We start from the raw sequence: 21385 nt of genomic DNA on the forward strand, positions 1-21385 counted from the left end.
TGTGGCAAGCAAGAATGCTACCATGAGCTGTGGACCTGTACTCTATTAAAATTTCCAAATCTGCTTTACAATGTCACTTTGACTTTCTCAATTGTTCCGGCACACATACAAAAACACTACTTCTATACCATTTTAAATATTTAATATTAAATTTCTTCCCATACAATATCTCACAAGAAGTTTCCCTTTCAATAGTATTAGCTAAAGTTCTGATTTTAAGGTATGCAGCTGCACAAACCAGTTCTGGCTAAAACATCCTATCTACTCTCGCAGGAATCTTTACATATCCCTAAGTGACCTGTTGTGTCTTTCAACACCACTATTTAATTCATGTATGTAAGGAGGACAGGCATTTAAGATGGTTCTTTTCTGTCTTAGAATTTGATACACACTAAAATTTAACTATTCTTTCCCATCTTATCAGTTAAATCTTAAATTTCAATAACATATTCCACAAAAAGCCATGTATTTGACTTTTAGATTTGATAGTGTAGACTGTAGCTGCTTATTTATAATCATAAATAAAAGTAGGAAAAAATATTTCCCCATGCAAACCTGGAGTTGAGTGAAGCCCATTCATATCATTTTGAATAAACAGTAATGCTTCTTTTGGTTTGCTTCTACTGTTTTCAAAAGGTAAATTATGCATTTTGTTTTCAATGCAAACTTTAAACTTCATAAATTCTGATTCTAAATCTGTTGCCAATCCATCTGCTATACGATGTTTACACAATGTCTTCAAATCATTAAAATTTACATGTCCAAGTGTATGATGCCATTTCTCCTTTAGTGATAAACTCTCCTTATTACTCACACTGATTGTATTAATCTCTTTCTTGTAAATTTTAGTTGTCATTTTATACAGCCTATCTTCTTTCAAATCAATTGCAAGTATGTTATTGTCTTTATAAAAAAATCTTCGAGATATTGCCTACAGGCACAATTTTATGTTTTTCTGTTACTTTAGCACCACTTACCAAATTTATATCCATGATTTTAATTCCAAATACGTTTTTAATTTCAAGTGAAATCACGTCATCATAAACTGTAAGATAACTAATTATATTTCCTACTTTGGAGCTTGCAAAACTTTATGACCCAGTATTTTTACATTCACAGGTGTTTTAAAGTTAAGCACTCAGAAAAATAGTGTTCATTATGAACAATACGATCTGTGCAACCACTGTCCAATAACCAGATAGTCTGTACATTGTTACCTGACTCAACATTATTACTCACCACTGCAGATAGAACCTCTCTTGAAAAACTGCTCATGCCAGTTCCATTCTATTGATATCCTTGGCATCCTGGATGATGACTGCCTCTTGAGATATAATGTTTACTTTGACAATGTGACCAATTGTTGATGATTGGTTTGCCTATGTTGCCAAATGCTGCAACTACTTCCTTGATGATGTCCACCACATATCCATGAATTTCTGCTTGTTCCTAACTGGCAGAAATTCTTGAAATGTCCTGATTTGCCACATCTGTAACACAGCTGCTCCTGACAGCCCATACTGGTTTCCTTTTCAGTATGAAATACATTGGATTTTACACTTTTTCATTTCCATCCTTGTCTTTTAAATCCATAATTTAACATTTACTTTTAACGTAGTCTTCTGTCTGATCTTCTTCTTTCAAAATATTGATCAAATTCCTGGCATAGCTCAGGATTCCAGCAGGATTCCCTCATTTGGCTTTTCCTTTGCATTCTCTTTTGTACCTGCCAATTTTAATTTGTTCAGCATGTTTCCAAAATACTACAGAATGTTGCCGTGTCATTATAGTCTTTGTCCAACTTGTTTCTGTAGTGCTGTTGATTCTTTGGAATATAGTTTATCAAACTACTTCATTATCTCAAATTATGGTTTCCTAATCACTCATGGAACTTAGATGCTTGTTCAAGACTGCTCTATATATGTATTTCATTGCAGTCAGATTTTCTTCATCCTTAGTATCCACCTTATCTGTGCTCATTTTCATTCTTGAAGCCACTATATAGCATTTTTTCATTTTCAGATACATTTCCATTTTTTGTTTCCAGTTCCCATAGTGTTCTCCATCAAACACTGGTATCTTAATGCCAGCCTTGTCCAATTTCACAAAGCATGCTTTTTGAATAACAATCTTCTTTTTAGATGATAGCTGATCATTACTTTTCTGAATGACACTCTTGTTTTTTAGTTTACAATTGTGGACTGCTATCACATTAAGAATGTTTATTTAGAAAAAGGTAAATACAAATTCATCTTTATTTACACAGTGAACACATTCATGGCTTAAAACTAACTGACTAACTGCTGTGCAGTTAAACACAACATTCATAGTTGAGATCCCTATCAACACAGTCACTACTATTGATATAATAGTGTCACATCCCAAGAATAGTGATGACACTCATCCAATGAAAGTTGTCTATGGATGAATGAGTAGATAAATAAATAAATAACTGTTCTGCAATTACTAAGCATCATTCAATATAGGACTGAGAACTGATAAACTACCAACTCATGTGAGTGCTTACTTCCAGGCTGTGGCTAAATACAAATATGCACACCAGCACAACACACCGCCAATGACTTCAACAGCTGTTCAGTAATCATGTCATTCAAATTCTCCTCACCTTACAAAACCATTTTCTTTTAACTACCTCTATCCTCACAATCTGTCTGGCCTGAATGTCAGCTAGTCTCCTTCTTGTTTATTTACTCTTACCTAACTTTTACTTTCCTGCTATTATCACATCACAGTTTCCCAGTCAAAATCTTGTACTTACCATTTCCCACATCCTAATAACATTCAAGGTTTATATGATAATGATGCTCTACATAAAAAGAAATCTAAGGTGTAATTATTAGTAAAACTTTGTAATCATTAGATGCATTTGTCTGTCAAGAGAAGTGGAGTATTTTGTGCTTCCTTTTTGTTTGTTTTTATTTGATTCTTTGTAGAATTATGTTTTGAAAAGTTACTTTTACATGTTTCTTTCCTGGGCATAGTGTTCTAGTTTTTATGTATTTATTTTTCTCTTCTTTTTGTGCTAAATTAAGCACAATCTCTTCAATCCATGGAAATGTTTACAATATGGGTACTGTACTTCATGTTACATTTTCTATTTGCTTATAACATTTATATTTTGACTTACTTTACTTCCTGTCATCATACATGTACAGTCAATAATGACATCACCCTATAAAACCTCCACAGTAAACAGTGCTATGTAAATTTACAAAAGTGTTCCATATAAAGTAAAAGACATATCATCATTCTTACTCTTTTGTAAAACCCTAAGGGCATTTTTATTGGATCATTGCTTCTATTCAGTAGCAGAATTTCTATCATTTAAGATACAAAAGATTTGAAACAAGACAGTGCAGCTACTGCAGGAAAAACTTTATGGATAAAGCTAAAATTCATGCATCTGCTGAAATAATTACTGTATATATAAAGAAACATTCCACGTGGGAAAAATACATATGTCTGCCTGTGTCTGTATATGTGTGGATGGATATGTGTGTGTGCAAGTGTATACCCGTCCTTTTTTCCCCCTAAGGTAAGTCTTTCCGCTCCCGGGATTGGAATGACTCCTTACCCTCTTCCTTAAAACCCACATCCTTTCATCTTTCCCTCTCCTTCCCTCTTTCCTGATGAAGCAACCGTTAGTTGTGAAAGCTTGAATTTTGTGTGTATGTTTGTGTTTGTTTGTGTGTCTATCGACATACCAGTGCTTTCGTTTGGTAAGTCACATCATCTTTGTTTTTATATATATTTTTCCCCCCACGTGGAATGTTTCCCTCTCTCTCTCTCTCTCTCTCTCTCTCTCTCTCTATATATATATATATATATATATATATATATATATATATATATATATATACCTAAACACAAAGATGATGTGACTTACCAAATGAAAGTGCTGGCAGGTCGACAGACACACAAACGAACACAAACATACACACAAAATTCAAGCTTTCGCAACAAATTGTTGCCTCATCAGGAAAGAGGGAAGGAGAGGGAAAGACGAAAGGATGTGGGTTTTAAGGGAGAGGGTAAGGAGTCATTCCAGTCCCGGGAGTGGAAAGACTTACCTTAGGGGGAAAAAAGGACGGGTATACACTCGCACACACACACATATCCATCCACACATATACAGACACAAGCAGACATATTTAAAGACAAAGAGTTTGGGCAGAGATGTCAGTCGAGGCAGAAGTGCAGAGGCAAAGATGTTGATGAATGACAGGTGAGGTATGAGTGGCGGAAATTTGAAATTAGCGGAGATTGAGGCCTGGTGGATAACGGGAAGAGAGGATATATTGAAGAGCAAGTTCCCATCTCCGGAGTTCGGATAGGTTGGTGTTAGTAGGAAGTATCCAGATAACCCGGACGGTGTAACACTGCGCCAAGATGTGCTGGTTGTGCACCAAGGCATGTTTAGCCACAGGGTGATCCTCATTACCAACAAACACTGTCTGCCTGTGTCCATTCATGCGAATGGACAGTTTGTTGCTGGTCATTCCCACATAGAATGCATCACAGTGTAGGCAGGTCAGTTGGTAGATCACGTGGGTGCTTTCACACGTGGCTCTGCCTTTGATTGTGTACACCTTCCGGGTTACAGGACTGGAGTAGGTGGTGGTGGGAGGGTGCATGGGACAGGTTTTACACCGAGGGCGGTTACAAGGGTAGGAGCCAGAGGGTAGGGAAGGTGGTTTGGGTATTTCATAGGGATGTACTAAGAGGTTACGAAGGTTAGGTGGCCGGCGGAAAGACACTCTTGGTGGAGTGGGGAGGATTTCATGAAGGATGGATCTCATTTCAGGGCAGGATTTGAGGAAGTCGTATCCCTGCTGGAGAGCCACATTCAGAATCTGATCCAGTCCCGGAAAGTATCCTGTCACAAGTGGGGCACTTTTGTGGTTCTTCTGTGGGAGGTTCTGGGTTTGAGAGGATGAGGAAGTGGCTCTGTTTATTTGCTTCTGTACCAGGTCGGGAGGGTAGTTGCGGGATGCGAAAGCTGTTGTCAGGTTGTTGGTGTAATGCTTCAGGGATTCCGGACTGGAGCAGATTCGTTTGCCACGAAGACCTAGGCTGTAGGGAAGGGACCGTTTGATGTGGAATGGGTGGCAGCTGTCGTAATGGAGGTACTGTTGCTTGTTGGTGGGTTTGATGTGGACAGACGTGTGAAGCTGGCCATTGGACAGGTGAAGGTCAACATCAAGGAAAGTGGCATGGGATTTGGAGTAGGACCAGGTGAATCTGATGGAACCAAAGGAGTTGAGGTTGGAGAGGAAATTCTGGAGTTCTTCTTCACTGTGAGTCCAGATCATGAAGATGTCATCAATAAATCTGTACCAAACTTTGGGTTGGCAGGCCTGGGTAACCAAGAAGGCTTCCTCTAAGCGACCCATGAATAGGTTGGCATACGAGGGGGCCATCCTGGTACCCATGGCTGTTCCCTTTAATTGTTGGTATGTCTGGTTTTCAAAAGTGAAGAAGTTGTGGGTCAGGATGAAGCTGGCTAAGGTAATGAGGAAAGAGGTTTTAGGTAGGGTGGCAGGTGATCGGCGTGAAAGGAAGTGCTCCATCGCAGCGAGGCCCTGGATGTGCGGGATATTTGTGTATAAGGAAGTGGCATCAATGGTTACAAGAATGGTTTCTGGGGGTTACGGATTGGGTAAGGATTCCAGGCGTTCGAGAAAGTGGTTGGTGTCTTTGATGAAGGATGGGAGACTGCATGTAATGGGTTGAAGGTGTTGATCTACGTAGGCAGAGATACGTTCTGTGGGGGCTTGGTAACCAGCTACAATGGGGCGGCCGGGATGATTGGGTTTGTGAATTTTAGGAAGAAGGTAGAAGGTAGGGGTGCGGGGTGTCGGTGGGGTCAGGAGGTTGATGGAGTCAGGTGAAAGGTTTTGTAGGGGGCCTAAGGTTCTGAGGATTCCTTGAAGCTCTGCCTGGACATCAGGAATGGGATTACCTTGGCAAACTTTGTATGTGGTGTTGTCTGAAAGCTGACGCAGTCCCTCAGCCACATACTCCCGACGGTCAAGTACCACGGTCATGGAACCCTTGTCCGCCGGAAGAATGACGATGGACCGGTCAGCCTTCAGATCACGGATAGCCTGGGCTTCAGCAGTGGTGATGTTGGGAGTAGGATTAAGGTTTTTTAAGAAGGATTGAGAGGCAAGGCTGGAAGTCAGAAATTCCTGGAAGGTTTGGAGAGGGTGATTTTGAGGAAGAGGAGGTGGGTCCCGCTGTGACGGAGGACGGAACTGTTCCAGGCAAGGTTCAATTTTGATAGTGTCTTTGGGAGTTGGATCATTAGGGGTAGGATTAGGATCATTTTTCTTCGTGGCAAAGTGATACTTCCAGCAGAGAGTATGAGTGTAGGATAGTAAATCTTTGACGAGGGCTGTTTGGTTGAATCTGGGAGTGGGGCTGAAGGTGAGGCCTTTGGATAGGACAGAGGTTTCGGATTGGGAGAGAGGTTTGGAGGAAAGGTTAACTACTGAATTAGGGTGTTGTGGTGCCAGATTGTGTTGATCGGAATTTTGAGGTTTTGGCGGGAGTGGAGCTGGAAGTGGGAGATTGAGTAGATGGGAGAGACTGGGTTTGTGTGCAATGAGAGGAGGTTGAGGTTTGCTGGAAAGGTTGTGAAGGGTGAGTGAGTTGCCTTTCCGGAGGTGGGAAACCAGGAGATTGGATAGTTTTTTGAGGTGAAGGGTGGGATGCTGTTCTAATTTGCGGTTGGCCTGTAGGATGATGCTCTGAACAGCCGGTGTGGATGTGGGAGATGAAAGATTGAGGACTTTTATTAAGGATAGGAGTTGTTGGGTGTGTTCATTGGCTGATTTGATGTGTAAGTGAAGGATTAGGTGGGTGAGGGCAATGGAGTGCTCATTTTGGAACTGGTATAGGGACTGATGGAAAGTAGGGTTGCAGCCAGAGATGGGAACTTTAAGTGTGAGGCCTTTGGGGGTAATGCCAAGTGTCAGACAAGCCTGAGAAAATAAAATATGCGAGCGTAATCTGGCTAGGGTAATGTAATACAGCTTGTTACGGGTTGGCTACAAGCAGCTTCCAACACAGACAGAAACATGTCTTTCCGCTCCCGGGATTGGAATGACTCCTTACCCTCTCCCTTAAAGACACACAAACAAACACAAACCTACACACAAAATTCAAGCTTTCGCAACAAACTGTTGCCTCATCAGGAAAGAGGGAAGGAGAGGGAAAGACGAAAGGATGTGGGTTTTAAGGGAGAGGGTAAGGAGTCATTCCAGTCCCGGGAGCAGAAAGACTTACCTTAGGGGGAAAAAGGGATGGGTATACACTCGCACACATACACATATCCATCCACACATATACAGACACAAGCAGACATATTTAAAGACATGTATATATATATATATATATATATATATATATATATATATATGTGTGTGTGTGTGTGTGTGTGTGTGTGTGTGTGTGTGTGTGTGTGTGTGTGTGTGTGTTGTAGCCCACAATCTGTAAAGATTTATAGAGTGAATCAATAAATCAGTTTAATCAGTGGAACTTCTACATAAATAAATAAAGCTACTTCATCAATTTTTGAACGTGGAATATCAGTGTGGTGAATAATGTAATACAGCTTGTTCCAGGTTGGTTACAAGCAGCTTCCAACACAGGCAGAAACATGTGATCAGTTCAGTGTATATGTGTGCAATGGGCAGGCAATAACAAGCATTATTTCCATTACAACAGCTCATACTGCCCAGTTCTCAGTTACATGCTTGGAAGCTATTAGTGAAGGTTGGTGAGTAATAAAGGACCTTGACCCTCACTCTCTTATTTTACATAGTTTTACATAGTTTGTGCTTCATGTCCCAATAAATGATATTTTAACATTCATACATCATATAAGGGACACTCAATTTTCTACAATGGACGAAAATTTACTTCATAAATTATAATATCCAAATTTATACACTCAGTATGTGTGTCTACATATAGACTTGTACTTCTGCAGGAAACTGAATAATCAGTTATGTGCCTTTCATGGTTTTTCTACTCTACATAACAGTCACACACTGTGCATTAATGCTGTTTATTATGTTTGTCTGAAATATCAAAATTTGAAAATTTACCAACTGTACATATAAATAAAAATGTTTACAGCTCAGATTAGAGAAGTATTCCTTTGAAACATTTCACAAAGGTTGTGCACCCATGTTTGATGAAAATATTAATTAAAGTATTCCATTTTGTTTAATTATTAGTTAATATGAAATAAAATAGACCAATTATTTTAAAGAATTAAAGATGACTACTCACCAACCATGTCCAAACTCCCACGGACTACAACTCTCCGGTAATGAAGTGATGAAGATCTTTCCAAAGAAATGTCTAATGTGGCTATGTCTCCCAAGTCTTTCCTGCAAGAAATCATTCCATAGTCTATTAAGCATAATAAGGAAAAGGGACAGAAGGTAGCCTGCAGAGGTCTCTTTAACAACTCAGCAGATTTGCTGCTACAAATCAATGTATGTACTCACTGATGATGTTTCTAGCCAGAAACAATGAATTATTAAAAAAAAAACAAAAAAAAACAAAAAAACAAAAACTGTCACATACACAAGCATAACACAAGAGAGGGGGAAAATTTCCACCAAGGCTCTGCAACTCTCACAAAAGTCTGAAGGGGAGTAACTAAGTCACAAATAAAAGTATACAACAAGCTTCCCATCAAAATAAAAAAGGAAATTAACAACATGTAGGTATTCACAAGGAAATTAAAAACATTCCTTAGAGAACAAACTTATTATAAAATGAATGAATTCCTAGAGTAATATGGCATCCTTCTGAGTAAAATTAGAGGAAACCACGTACATAAAAAAAGCCCTTTTAAAAGAAAATCTTTACCTATGTCATGAGACAAAATTGTATATTCCTGATGTAAATTTCAATGATGAAATGTAAATTTATTTATATTATAGATTAAAATGTCTACTATCATTTATTCTACACTATTAAGTATTCACTAAAACTTACTTATGTGATGAAAATAAAAATCTTTTATTTTAATTTAAATCATAATGACAGAATGTAAATTTAATTATTTATTTGTGGCTTGGAATGTGTACTTCTATTCAGTTTGCTCTTTAAGCATTCACTTGAACTTATACTATTAAAATGAAGCTTGTAATGTTGTCCGCAACAAATGGTTCATCAAAAATATGTATTTGTATGATATATATAATGCTCATAAACTTTTGTTTCATTTTACTTGACTTGTTCTTTATTACTATGCTGAAGAGCCAAAGATACTGGTACACCTGCCTAATATCATGTAGGACCCCCCCACGAGCACACCGAAGTGCCAGAACATGATGTGGCATGGACTAATGTCTGAAGTAGTGATAGAGGGATTTGACACCATGAATCTGTAAGGGTACAAGGGGATGGAGATCTCTTCTGAACAGCACATTGCAAGGCATTCCAGATCTGCTCCATAAAGCTCATGTCTCGAGAGTTTGGTGTCCAGCAGAAGCCCTTCCTGACATGCAGAGTCCATGAATCCAGGAGATTGTCTCCATAACTGTACACATCCATCCACTCAATACTGTCTGACCAAGCAACATGTTTCCAGTTACCAACAGTCCAATTTTTGTGTTGATGGGCCAAGGCCCAGGCTCAGGTCTTGTGTCGTGTAGTCATCAAGCGTACATGAGTGGGCCTTCAGCTCGGAAAGCCCAAATCAATGATATTTCATTGAATGTTTTGCATGCTGACACTTGTTGATGGCTCAGCATTGAAATCTGCAGCAATTTTTGGAAGGGTTACATTTTTTGTCACATTGAACAATTATCTTCAGTTGTGGTTGGTCCTGTTCTTGCAGGATCTTTTTCAGGCCACAGTGATGTCAGAGATCTGATGTTTTACTGGATTCCTGACATTCACAATACACTCGTGAAATGGTCATACAGGAAAATCCCCACTTCATCACTAACTCAGAGATGCTGTGTTTCATCACTCATTTGCCAACTATAACACCACATTCAAATTCTCTTAAATCTTGATAACCTGCCGTTGTAGCAGCAGTAACTGATCTAACGACTGCACAAGACATTTGTTGCCTTATATAAGTGTTGCTGACACAGTGCTGTATTCTGCCTGTTTACATGTCTCTATATTTCTTTGGTGTTTCCATGTACAATATGTACAATATGTAATCAGCAGGACCAAATAAAGAATCAAATCAAATCAAAGTGTGATAAAGACATTAAGAGCTACCAAAATATGTAATTTGCTCATGTTCCAAGAAATAGTGCACACCAACATACTATTTTTATGAATTGCTTGTTATGCAAAAATTAGTAGCGGTATGTGTGACAAAATTAGTGTTTTAGTGACAGACCATTGATCCAAAGGTATCAGGTTCAATGCCCTGTCACTCTTAGAATTTTTGTTTATCACTTATCACTAGTTTCACTTCAGGCAGTGATTGTTAATGTGCAAAAAATGCTGAGATACACTATGGTTTGGATCCCATGACAAATTATAGCTCTCCTGGTAACTGAACAGGTAAGTGAGTTGAAAGGTTGGAGAAAAGCAAAGGCATATGACTTTGAATTGGACGTTACCTAATATAAGTCATGAGGCTGAAAATTTAAATGAGTACAGAATGGTGTTTACTCAAAAATGTACACAAAGCTACAATTTTGCACTTTCTCACACATTTATTATCTGGGAAGCCCTATTGTTTAGATGATGAATGATTTTTCAACTTTTCAGGATCAATAGCACATAAAATCAGGTTGGAATTCACAAATGAATAAGAATCCAGTGGCAGAATTACTCACATAAATTTTCAAGTGATTGCAGTATAAATTAAAGCACTGCTCAAGAATCAGTGGTAGCTCTAAGTCACTAAACAAAGCAATTAAGTGTGGCATAGAACACAGTTCTTATTTATACAACATACCACAGTTCGCATGCAGTACTGTCATCTAGTACTCTAACAGAGAAAAATGCATAACAGTGTCTCACTCAGGACAGCCCTTAATAAAAATCACCATGCTCAAAAACAGTCCATTCAGATGACAATGATAGTTCATGTATCCACCAACCACAACACTGTTTAGTAAAAATATTCATTAATGTGAGTTACAGAAATCACATAAGGGTTTTTGACACTGTCATTATTGAGTTTTTGTCGATGTTAATATACATATTTTTGCCAACAATTTGTAGATACCTATTGCATTAGCAAACAGTGGGAACAGACTTGATATAGGTGTTACATGTTTGTTAACTTGACTGGGATTAGGGACTGCTGACTTTGAGGGACATTCAACTATTTAAAGACCAGCGTATGAGTACAATGTTATTTTGGAAACTACACAATCATTTGGAAAACAGGTTGATTAGATTTTTCTGCTCAGAATGGTATGTAAGTATTGATAAAAATTTTATTTGTGAAAAATGTGGCGGTCTACAAATTTAGAAATGTTTATGGAACGATTTTATGCATCCATATTAGGAATACCATACTTATGAATCCAACTGTCTTATTGGAAATTTTCGTAAATTACTCAAATTTAATGAATTTATCAATTAGTGAAGTATGTCAGCTTGAGCATATAATTTAGGTCTATAAAAGTATACTGATTGATGTTGGAATTTAATAAGCGTGGAGGCAAAATCTGCAATGGAAGATGTAGCTGCTTCTGAGACTGAATATTGATTATCTCACAAATTAAGTAGTTCCATAGGATTTGAAATATATTATTTGAAAGTTGAACTACCAATTTTAATAACTAGTGGTTTCAGTATGCCCAGAAGTACATATTAGCTCACAGTGTATTTCACGTTATGTAACACAGTGGATTTTTCAATTAGGTTTAACACTTTGTAAACAGATTTCCTGGTAAAACTAAGCAAGATATTGGGGTCAACACAATAAAATGTTACCATGACTAATGAATCTATGTGGGAAATAATTTAACTGATGTTTTTTAATATCGGAAACTTAGAGACTGAGCAAAATTTGAGAAATAATAAAAGGGGAAAATCATAGTTATTAACAGGAGCTGAAGTCCTAACAGATGGACCAATTACTCATCGCCCTGACACTGGATTTTATGGACAGATACTGACAAACAGCTGGCTGCATAGTCCACTGTACAGCAATTAGTTGTAAACATTTTAAAGTACAATGTAAATAAATTATCAAATTTTTCACGTAACCTTAATTTGCAATAACAGCATTAATCTGGAACTAGGTTTGGTCATTGCCTTCCAGACAAAAATTTACAAATTTTATACAATAGTTTTACATATGTATAGACAATAAATTTCTTGGATAAGAAAAAATTCTACCATTTTATAAATAAATAGCAATGATGATAATAATAGGAATAACACCATATTTATATTTTACACTTGCAGTATACTTCATCTATAATCCAACCAACTTCACAACCATCTCTATTCACAGCCTCCAAATGTTCAAGCCATGAGTTCATTTTCATGCAGCCCTGACAGTGTGTATGGTTATGCTCATGCTCAGTAAACAATTACATGGAAAGTATATACAAAATAACTTACATTAACAAAATGGTACATATATCTCTAAATCTAGAGCAAAATAATGAAAATGTTTCATTATGAATTTAACATTTATTTCTGTTTTATGGCAACATATTACTTAATTATTTCAGTTAGTTGGATGGAAGCTGTCTTTTAATCTCAATTCATTGCACTCAAAACAAATTACTTAAACTTATTGAGGAGAAAGTCAAATTTACTATTAGTATAAAATCTTACTTAGCTTTTGGTAAATTTTTGCTTTACTGTTGTTTCTCCTGTCAGAATGTTCATATTTACTTTAGGTATTGCAACTAGTTAATTATCATATCATCTTTTCTTTTAATGCATATTCACTGAATCCATTGGAAACAAAGATGAAAATAGCACTTTGTAACAACATGAAAAATGAGTTCTATTGTGCCATATAGTTCCATGTAGCATTAAAACAATAATATTTCATTCAAATTTGTTTAAAGTGCTACAAACTATAAGCAAAGTACCAAACTATGTGACAAATCATACAGACACTTTACCATAACAGAATTATATTAACCTTTGCATACGGTAGTTTGCCTTTATAATTTTATTTTTCTTGTGTTTTCTTGAAATACTTTTGATAACAAACCTTGTAAATTGCAAAAATGAATTTGCAGAAACAAATTAACACAAAGCCAGAGTTCCTAACCATTGCTGTCCTACGCAATACTTTTCATACTTGTCATTATTACCTCATTACCGATTTCCTTATTGCTCCACACATCTTCATCAGTACCTTGTTGCTCTTCACATACTTCATTACATATTTTCACTTCATTAGTGTATCTTTACTTCATTAAGTACTTCTTAATTATAATATAATTAAACCTTAATTTCTTGCTTTATTGACTTTCACAAAATTTCTTTAAAAATGACACTTTAAATCAAAAAATCAGTTTCATGTAACAAAACTTGGTGAAAGCTTGTACTTTTACTGCTAGTAATGTCACAATTATTACACCATTCTGTGCTATTATGCCGTAGTCAGATGGCTTTCATATTAAAACTGAATGGTTTATCCACATTTTAGCTTCTTTGAGTGTCTGATTGACACCCTGGCTCACTCCTTCTTTTCATTTCTCTTTCTTTCTCTTTTTTTATGTTTTGATGCAGCCTGTATCTCCTGTGCCAACCTCTTCATCTTGGAGTAGTACATGCAACATACATCCTCAATTATTTGCAGGATGCATTCCAATTTATGCCTTTCTCTACAGTTTTTGCTTTCTACAGCTCCCTTTGGTACCATGGAAGCCATTCTCTGCCATCTTAAAAGATGTCCTATCATCCTTTTCCTTATCATAATTTTCCACATATTCCTTTCCTCTCCATTTCTGCACAGTACATCCTCCTTCCTTACTTTATCAATCCACCTAATTTTCAACATTCATCTGTAGTACCACATCTCAAATGTTTTGATTCTTTTCTGTTCCAGTTTTTCCACAGTCCATGTTTCACTAGCATACAATGCTATGCTCCAAAGATACATTCTTAGAAATGTCTTCCTCATTTAAGGTCTATGTTTGATACCAATAGACCTCTCTTGGCCAGGAACGCCCTTTTTGCCAGTGCTAGTCTGCTTTTGATGCCCTCCTTGCTTCACCTCTCATTGGTTACTATGCTGCTTAGGTAATAGAATTGCTTAACTTCATCTACTTTGTGATCATCAGTCCTGATGTTAAGTTTCTGTGTTCTCACTTTTGCTACTTCTCATTACTTTCGTCTTTCTTTTATTTGCTCTCAGTCCATATTATGTACTCATTAGACTGTTCATTCCATTCAGCAAATCAGGTAGTTCTTCACTTTCACTCAAGCTAGGAATGAAATCAGTAAATCATATCATTGATATCCTTTCACATTGAATTGTAATCCCATCCCTGAATCTTCCTTTTATTTATGTCATTGCTTCTTTGATGTACAGATTGAACAGTAGGAGCAAAAGACTACATTCCCGTCCTAAACCAATTTTAATCCAAGCACCAGTTTTGGTTGTCCATTCACTATTATTCCCTCCTGGCTCTTGCACATATGTACCGGGTGATCAAAAAGTCAGTATAAATTTGAAAACTTAATGAACCATGGAATAATGAAGATAGGGAGGTAAAAATTGGGACACATGCTTGGAATGACATGGGGTTTTATTAGAACCACCCCATATTGCTAGACGTGTGAAAGATCTCTTGCGCGCATCGTTTGGTGATGATCATGTGCTCAGCTGCCACTTTCGTCATGCTTGGCCTCCCAGGTCCCATGACCTCGGTCCGTGTGATTATTGGCTTTGGGGTTACCTGAAGTGGCAAGTGTATCGTGATTGACTGACATGTCTAGGGATGCTGAAAGATAACATCCGACGCCAATGCCTCACCATAACTCTGGACACAACATTATTCCTTGACTACAGCTACTGTTGAGGAATGAAGGTGGACATATTGAACATTTCCTGTAAAGAACATCATCTTTGCTTTGTCTTACTTTGTTATGCTAATTATTGCTATTCTGATCAGATGAAGTGCCATCTGTTGGACATTTGTTGAAATTTTGTATTTTTTTGGTTCTAATAAAACCCCATGTCATTCCAAGCATGTGTGTCAATTTGTACCTCTCTATCTATATTATTCCGTGATTTATTCAGTTTTCAAATTTATACTGACTTTTTAATCACCCGGTATATTACATGTCTCTCCTACAGATTACCCCTATTTTCTCAGAATTTCAAACATCTTGCACCATTCTACCTTGTCAAATGCTTTTCCCAGATCAACAAATACTATGAATGTGTCTTGATTTTTCTTTAGTCTAGAATCCATTATCAACCAAAATGTCAGAGTTGCCTCTCTGGTGCCTTTACCTTTCCTAAAGCAAAATTGATAGTCGTCTAACACATCCTCAGTTTTCTTTTCCATTCTTCTGTATGTAATTCTTGTCAGCAACTTGGATGCATGAAATTAAGCTGATTGTGCAATAATCCTCATACTTGTCAGTTCTTGCAGTCTTCAGAATTGTGTGGATGATATTTTTCTGAAAGTCAGATGGTGTGTTGCCAGACTCATGCATTCTACACACCAACATGAATAGTCATTCTATTGTCACTTTCCCCAATGATTTTAGAAATTCTGATGGAATGTTATCCATCCCTTCTTCCTCATTTGATCTTAAGTCCTCCAAAGCTCTTTTAAATTCTGATTCCAATACTGGATCCCCTATCTCTTCGAAATTGACTCCTGTTTCTTCTTCTATGACATCAGAGAAATCCTCCCCCTCATAGAGGCCTTCAGTGTATTCTTTCCACATATCCACTCTCTCCTCTGCATTTAACAGTGGAATTCTTGTTGCACTCTAAACATTACCACACTTGCTTTTAATTTCACCAAAGACTGTTTTGACATTCCTATATGGTGAGTCAGATCTTCCAACAATCATTTCTTTTTCAATTTCTTCACATTTTTCCTGGAGCCATTTCATCTTAGCTTCCCTGCACTTCCTATTTATTTATTCCTCATTGACTTGTATTTCTGTATTCCTGATTTTCCCTGAGAATTTTTGTTCTTCCTTCTTTCATTGATCAGCTTAAGTATTCCGTCGCTTACCCATAGTTTCTTTGCAGTTGCTCCTATGTTTCTCTTTCCAACTTCTGTGATTGCCATTTTGAGAGATGTTCATTCCTCTTTAACTGTACTGCCTACTGAGCTATTCCTTATTGCTTTATTATAGCCTCAGAGAACTTCATGCATATCTCATCATTCCTTAGCACATCTGTACCCTGCTTCTTCGCTACTGATTCTTGCTGACTAATCTCTTAAACTTCAGCCTACTCTTCATCAGTACTACATTATAATCTGAGTCTATATCTGCTCCTGGGTATGCCTTACAACCAGTATCTGATTTCAGAAACTCTGTCTGTCCATGATATAATCTAATTTAAATTTTCCCATATCACCCAGTCTTTTCCAATTACACCTCCTCCTCTTGTGATTCTTGAATTGAATATTCAGTATTATAGGCTGAAATTTACTACACAACTCAATTAGTCATTCTCCTCTTGAATTCCTTGTCTCATCTAATACTCTACTGTAACCATTTCTTCTACTCCTTCCCCTACAACTGCATTCCAGTCCTCTACGACTGTTAGATTTTTGTCTGCTTTTGTGTGTTGTATTACCCTTTCAATATCCTCACATACTTTCTCTGTCTCTTCATCTTCAGGTTGCAATGTCAGCATGTATACCTGAATATCATTGTTGGTGTTGGTTTGCTGTCGATTCTGATAAGAACAACCCTATCACTGAACTGTTAGATGTAACTCACTTTCTGCCCTAACTTTCTATTTATAATGCAACCTACTGCCATCATACCACTTTCTATTTCCATTGATATTACCTTTTACTCATCTGACCAGAAATCCTTGTCTTCTTTCAATTTCACTTCACTGACTCCTATTATCTCTAGATTGAGCCTTTGCATTTCCATTTTCAGATTTTCCAGCTTCCCTACCAAATGTTCAAGCTTCCATTAGGCTTTTGTTGCTTATTCAATTTTTTTCTCATGGTCATCTCCCCTGTAGACCATCCACTCCCAGAGATCTGAATTGGGGAGACAATTCTGGAATCTTTTACCAATGGAGAAATCATCATGACACTTTTTCAATTAGAGGCAAGATGTCCTACAAGTTACATGTCTTTAATTCAGTGGCTTCCATTGCCTTCTGCATCCTCAAATGAGGGTGACTTCATATGCTGGAAGTCTTTGGCACCAATGCTGATTATTAATCAAAATTTAAGCAGTAGCGGGTTTTGAACCTGTGACTAAGGACACTATCCCTAGACCTTGGGTACATGGACAACTGCAGCAAAATTCCATTTTCATGTGTTCCTGCATAGTGGTGTGATGCCACATTCTTAGAATATTGAAGCACAATAGGTCATTGTAGGTTGCTGTTTTCTACTGTTGGTATCACCCCATGGTGGAAGACTTTTACACATATTTTCAGTACCAGGATCAAGATGCCAATTAATTTCTTGCCCGCCTCCTTCCTACTTAAATTCCTGAAGTATTTACCAATCTGTCTGGCCAGTTTGCACAGCCCTTTGTGGCATCCACTTCTGGCTGCCAGTTCTTCAGTCCTATCAAAATGAATGTTGTGGTTCCAGGCTGCAAACATGTTCATGTTTTGCCATAGCTGATCTGTCAATCTCCAATGTTACAGCTGGCCTTGTACTCATCTAGTGGTTTTTTACACCTATTTCCTTGGTACCCACGTACACATCCTGACAAATACACAGAACTCTCTAAATCCTGCATTTCCAGCAGTTTGCGGGGATCTGTGGCCAATTTCAGGTGATCCTGTCTCTTCTGAGTGGGTTTGTAGATTACAGCAATGTTTTGTTGTGTCAAAATGTTTCCTATACAGTCAACATCATTAACATAAGGCAGAAAAACTTCCAATTTCATTGGCACTTGTTCATCACTATGGATTTGTGTGGATGTCTTAAGACTCTTTTTATCTCAGCGGATGAAGAACTATTCTTGAGCACTTCACTGATGATGTGTTTTAATCCTGCATCAAGCAGCTCTGGTTTGCAGATGTTTCTTGCTTAACCTGGCAACGTTTTTAAAAGTTTTCCTGCCTTCTATCAATGACATTACTGATTGTGTAGGGAAAGTTTTGACAAAATAGAACACTGCTGTAATCTACAAACCCATCTGGAAGGTGCGTGATCATCTAAAACTGGTCATGGATACTCGCAAACCACTGGAAAAAGCAGAAATTTATTATAGGGTTCTGTGTATTTGGGGAACATGTAGACAGGTACTAAGCAATGAGCAGTGGAAAAAAAAAAAAAAAAAAAAAAAAACACGACGAGAAGAGCACAAGAGCAACCATAGAAGGGGAGACATTGATATATCAGATGTTGTGGAACATGCTTTTGCAGCCATTCATTTTGATAGGACTCAAGGTTGATACCATGAAAGGCAATACAATCAGACCACACAGATTGTTCAACATTTCAGGAATTTTGGTAGCAAGAAGGAGCGCATTATACTTATTGCCTTCTACATCCCCGTGCTGAAGATGTGTACTAGTCTTCCACCATGGGGTGATAGCAATGGCAGACAACAGAAACCAACAAGGGCCTGTTCCATCCAAGTATTCTGTTGTACATATGTTACTTAATGCAGTGACCATCGTTTGAATTTAGCGCCATTCCCAGAGCACAAAGAAGCCAAGGGTTTCTAGTGTATGCTTCTCTTCTCTATATGAGCTTCTATGGTGCAATTTGAGCAGTGTGTGCAAAAAACATCTCCATGCAAAGAATCTAGTGTTATGGTAGTACCTTTATTTGTATTGTATGTGTGTGATTTCTGCAATATATTTATCAACAGTGATGATGTGCATGTTTTAATTCAAAATTGTGAGAAAAATGAGGGTAACATATAGGCAGGATGGGAAATATTCAATATGTATAATGGCCAAGAGGGAATAATAACAATGGGTGACAAAAAATGAAGTACTCAGATTAAAAGGAGTTAAGACACAGGTGTAGCCTTTCACTCCTACTGTCCAATCTCTCTACATGGAAGAAGCAGTGATGGAAACAAAAGTGGGATTAAAATTCAAGGTGAAAGGACATCAGTGACATGATTCACTAATGACACTGCTATCCTGAGTGAAAGTGAAGAACAATTATATGATTTGCTGAATTAGTGAACAGTCTAATGAGTACAGAATATGGATTGAGAGTAAATCAAAGAAATATGAAAGTAAGGAGAAATAGCAGAAATGAGAACAGCAAGAAACTTAACATAAGGATTGATGGTCACAAATTAGATGAAGTTAAGGAATTCTGATACCTAGGCAGCAGATAACCAATGACAGATGGAGAAAGGAGGACATCAAAAGCAGACTAGCACTGACAAAAAGGGCATTTCTGGCCAAGAGAAGTCTACTAGTATCAAACATAGGCCTTAATTTGAGGAATAAATTTCTGAGAGTGTATGTTAGGGGCAGACCATTGTACGATAGTGAGAGATGGACTGTGGAAAAACCAGAACAGAAGAGAATTGAAGCATTTGAGATGTGGTGCTACAGACAAATGCTATATATTAGGTGGACAGATAAAATAAGGAATGTGGAGGTTCTGTACAGAATCAGAGAGGAAAGGAATGTGTGCCAAACACCGACAGGAAGAAGGGACAGGATGATAGGACATCTATTAAGACATCAGGGAATGACTTCCATGATACTAAAGGGAGCTGTAGAGGGCAAAACTGTAGAGGAAGACAGAGATTTTGAGTACAGCCAGTAAGTAATTGAGGATGTAGGTTGCAAGTGCTATTCTGAGATGAAGAGTTTGGCACAGAAGAGGAATTTTGTGGCAGGCCACATCAAAGCAGACTTAAGATTGATGATGAAAAAAAAGCATGTTATGAGTGTGGTGACCCTTTGTCATGTCATAAATTAAACACATTAAGGTAAGTGGAATAACATACTGGGTAATAAGTTACAGCAATAAAAATAAGGTGGCCTAAGTATAATGGCAACTGTGTTGTGTTTTGATTGTGGCAGGCACAGTGTATCATAAATTATAGCGATAAAGATAAGAGTGTCATAAATATATAAGCAGCCATGTTTTGACAGTGGCATTTACACTGGGTCATAAACTATACTAATTAAGATAAAGTTATTTTGTAAAAATATCCAGCTAACATTTTGAGTTGTAAATTATAAAGATAAGGATAAAAAATTATAGTGATAAGCCCTAAATAAACAATATCCCCTCTGCAAGCAATGAAATAACTCCCCAGGGTATGAAATTAGATCTTAAATAAACACAGAATTACAGCCAAAGTCATAAAAATTCCAATATCACGAAGGTTGCATGCTTGCCCCTGCTGCACAGTTGCCCTTGCTTGACACTGTGTCAGCTCCTGCTGAGCAGCCCTACGGCATACCTGAGGAACCTTTATACAATGGTGTGGAAAGAGCTCTAGAGGTTGACCAATAACAACTGCATTATGTCAGTTGTCACTGAGTCTGTTGGTGAACGTACTTCATTTTGAGTTCTTTTTTTAATAAGTGCAACATGCTAGTTTGATTTTGTTCTGCTGTATTGCTTTTATTATGTTAATGAGTAATGGAAAATCTCATATAAAGATGTGAAACAAATACTAACAAAGAGATAGAGGGGCTGGCCAGTACTTACTTCAGCTCAGTACAGCCGATAGATAACACAAAACAGAACAGAAAATTTACATTCCTAGCTTTTGGAACTTTGTTCCTTCATCAGGGAGGAGAGAGGGGAAAAAAGGGAAGAAGGGAAAGTGGATTTAGTTACCTGGGTTGTGAGTAACTAAATCCACTTTCCCTTCTTCCCTTTTTTCACCCTCTTTCCTTCCTGATGAAGGAACAAAGTTCCGAAAGCTGGGAATGTAAATTTTCTGTTCTGTTTTGTGTTACCTATCAGCTGTACTGAGCTTTTATTATGTTAACCAGTTTTTGGCTTACAAGGCCATCTACAGACATATTTTTGTTTTGCATCAGAGGTTTATGTCATACTCATGATCTGGATGATAAAGTCAAGATCTCCATACATTAAGATGTTCAACATTCCAATGGTGGTCACTAGAGCACATGCAGAGATACTCCTTAGCACTCTCTTACTTTTCTGTGGAAGCCAAGTATCATGCATTGGATGCTTTTGACATGCTTGGCAATACCCACTCCTTCAACCTCCACAAACACCAGGTAAATTGAGTATCTCTGTCATCGTACCCT

At 37.5% G+C, this 21385-nt stretch overlaps 1 protein-coding gene across 1 annotated transcript in view; it reads right to left on the bottom strand.

The window, feature by feature from the left end:
- LOC126095525 (sodium channel protein Nach-like) overlaps window positions 1-21385 on the bottom strand; it is a 267631-nt gene that overhangs the window by 22377 nt on the left and 223869 nt on the right. The window contains exon 10 of the mRNA XM_049910308.1: window positions 8323-8423. Within this exon, the coding sequence (XP_049766265.1) occupies window positions 8323-8423 (101 nt within the window). The remainder of the gene's footprint in view (window positions 1-8322; window positions 8424-21385) is intronic.

Source organism: Schistocerca cancellata, chromosome 8 (genome assembly GCF_023864275.1).
Source record: "Schistocerca cancellata isolate TAMUIC-IGC-003103 chromosome 8, iqSchCanc2.1, whole genome shotgun sequence".
NCBI classification, from domain to species: Eukaryota; Metazoa; Arthropoda; class Insecta; order Orthoptera; family Acrididae; genus Schistocerca; species Schistocerca cancellata.